Here is a 3,275-nt window from a genome sequence, read left to right on the forward strand (position 1 = left end):
AGAGAGCTGCAGATGGACCTTAGCGTACAGCAGCAGTCTAGCTTGCACAGGCTTTCAGTTCAGTCCCAGTACCATATAAAAAGAAAGATAAGATTCTGTATCTGCATTTGTAGCATATGTTTTGAAATGCAAGTTCTATGTAACAGATTTGTCTTTCAGATTTAGTTTGTTCCCATATCACATTGGAACTTGATACAACATTGGTTACTAAAATAAATTTCGGGTAACGGTAATCATTCAGAAGGATTACCTGGTGACAAATCAGTGAGTCATATAATACTTAACATTCTTAACTGCTCATTGCTTGACTGATTCAACTCCTGATGATAGTGTATCCTGTGTACCAAACTCTACTAATACGTCTTAAGTAAATCTTTATTAATCCTTAATAGGGATCTTGAATAACCTTATGTAGAATTACCTCCATTTTTCCAGTTGGGGAATAAGGCCTAGCAAGAGGAAATTTGCTCAGTAAAAATCAAGAGTTAAATCTGCTTGCCAGGGTTGGAGAGAAGGCTTCAGGTGTAGAAACACTGACTTCTTTTCCAGGGAACCTAGATCTATCCACAGCACCCACAGAGTGGCGCACAACTGCTTACCAGTCCAGTTTTAAGGGGGTACAACACCTTCTTCTGAACTCTTTGGGCACCAGGAACACCTATGATACACAGAACAAAAAAATACTTAGACACTTAAAGTAAATAACTCTTCAAAAAGGAAAAAATCTTTGTCCATCTTCTGCACTCACAGAATGGACAAAACGCTATAGCTGTCTTTTAGCTTTCTTAAACATTGAAGTGTCGTTTAGAAACCAGTGATTCTGATCTGGTCACTTAAAATGGTATGATTCTGTTGTTAGCTCCTGTTAGTATTTACTTATATTTAGAAATTACAAAGAACATTTTTTTTCTCTTTTAGGCTTCTCCAAGAGTTATTGTTGATGACTATTTAGTAGCAAAATTAGCAGATACTTTGAATCATGAAGATCCAACTCCAGAAATCTTTGATGACATACAAAGAAAGGTACTAACAGGTTGTTTCTTGAAAAAATATTTCTGTTTGCATACATGTATTTTTAAAAAGTAGAATAGTTACTAAAATGATGTTAGGGTAGTAATAACTTAATTACAGAAATGTGGATGGGTTTTTTATTTCCTTGAATGGTCAATGAGAAACATTTTTATTTTGAGTTGCTTTGTTTGAGTCTGAAGTAAGAGCCAGATAGTGAGTAGTCTAAGAATTCAGTAATTAGGGGTGCGTGTGTGTGTGTGTGTGTGTGTGTGTGTGTGTGTGTGTGTGTGTATGTATAAAACATGCCTTAAAACCTCATCTTAATATAAGTCTTGAAAATATGTATTTGTTTCTTAGAAAGTACTTCATCCTAGAGCATAAAAATGGTGTAATTTCGTATAACTTATATTAAGGTAGGACACTTTTTGTCATTTGAATGTACAGAATATTTTATCATTAGTTGTTATACCATCCTATTGTTGATACTTTATTTTAAAAGTACATTGTAAAAAAAAAGTGAGGAAGCTTTTGCAATACTTTAGTAAAAGCATTAATTAATGTACATTAACTTTTGAATACCTAAATTATTTTAACAGGTATATGAATTGATGCTACGAGATGAAAGATTTTATCCTTCCTTTAGGCAGAATGCACTTTATGTGCGAATGCTAGCTGAGCTCGACATGTTAAAAGATCCTAGTTTCAGAGGATCAGATGATGGGGACGGAGGTAAGGCAGACAGCGTTTGTGTATGTCTCAGTGTACATTCTGATTACCAGTGACCTCTGAAACATGGTGAAAGACGGATGCTTTTAAACCCTAAATATAAATTATAATATATTTTACATTGTTTAAATGAATGTAGGAGTAAGAGTGTTTTCTTAATATAGGTCAGCCAAAATATTTTTTTGATGATTTCTCTTTTGCTAATACGTAATTATGAGGTGATCCTGTTGTGTGACAGGTAGAGAGTAATTGAGAGTGGTGACTGAGGAGAAAAGCAATGACTCTGAGAGTGTGCCAGGCTGGAGAGGTCTGGACAGGGTTAGAGCTGCTTCTCTTTAATTGTGTCCTTTTCTACTGCTCACTCACTATGGATGAGGCTTTTACTTGAAGCGTCCAGGTCAGTTATTTCTAGCTTTTATCTTTTTTTCAAATGATGATCCTGAGACTGCAATGGACTCATGTGACATGTTGTACTGAAATGTTCAAGGCAGGACCTTTAGGCTCACCCTCCTTCCACTCATAAGCACTGCGTGCAGCAGTTTCTTTGCTGCCAGCCTCCTTTCTGTCAGTTGTCAGTTCAGAGTGATAGCTGTCATCATACCATCAATTCTGTCTGTTAAATGCCTTTTGAGTTAAAGCACAACCATAGTTATGTAAGTGGAAAGGAATGGATTCTGGTGGAGCAAGAGGCCTTCAAACACAAACTCCTAAATCCAGTGGTCACTTTACTGGGATTAAATTCATAGACTGTGTTAAGGACCAATTAGCTATCTGATTTTGAACTTTGTAGTATGTTCTAAATCAGTAAGCCGTGTAAAGATAAAGGAAGTTGGAAAATTTAGATGAACTAATTATTGTAAGGAAGTCTTTTGAGTATGAACATTTACTTTTCCATAAGCTTTTTGGACAAGATCATTAAAAAACAGAGATATGGTAGTACACAAGCCTTTAATTATGATTGTGTAGTTAAGGAAGTTTATTGCTTGAAATGTAGTTTGTTTGCAGGGTGGGGTACAGTAAAGCTGTAGTTTACCTGTAGTTCTTATCGCTACTGGAAAATGTTAGATGTTTTATGAAGTTTGCAAAAGCATCTGTCAAGTTACCATATTAAAATAATTATTGTAAAGTATTTATTTGTATTGATTTCATCTGTTTGGAATTTTTGTTGTTGTTGTTAATTCTGAAGTGAATTTGTTTTGTAATCCAGAATGGAATGAGATAAGTTGAGTCATGGTCAAGTAATCTAAGTACTGTGTGATTTTGCTGCTGCGTACCTATATATTCTGTGTGACTAGCGTTGGCTTACTGGTTCAGTTCATTTTTCTAGCCTTTCAGTCTCAATATTATACTTTAACACATAAATTAAGTTAAGATATTTTGAATTGGCTTTGTTCTAAAGTATGAGCTCTTCTCTCATGTATCAGTTGTTGAGTGACTTCACCTTAAATTAGTGATTGACTGATTGTAGTTTGTAATTATACTGTGTGTGTGTGTGTGTGTGTGAGAGAGAGAGAGAGAGAGAGAGAGAGAGAGAGAGA

General features: G+C 35.1%; 1 protein-coding gene across 3 annotated transcripts in view; it reads left to right on the plus strand.

Moving 5' to 3' along the window:
- Positions 1–3,275, plus strand: part of Snx13 (sorting nexin 13) — a 94,739-nt gene that overhangs the window by 60,395 nt on the left and 31,069 nt on the right. For all 3 annotated transcript variants that reach the window (XM_028768782.1, XM_028768780.1, XM_028768781.1), the window contains exons 14-15: positions 919–1,023; positions 1,608–1,740. In XM_028768782.1, coding sequence (XP_028624615.1) covers positions 919–1,023; positions 1,608–1,740 — 238 coding nt within the window. The remainder of the gene's footprint in view (positions 1–918; positions 1,024–1,607; positions 1,741–3,275) is intronic.

The sequence above is a fragment of the Grammomys surdaster genome, unplaced genomic scaffold (genome assembly GCF_004785775.1).
Source record: "Grammomys surdaster isolate TR1022 unplaced genomic scaffold, NIH_TR_1.0 188, whole genome shotgun sequence".
NCBI lineage: Eukaryota > Metazoa > Chordata > Mammalia > Rodentia > Muridae > Grammomys > Grammomys surdaster.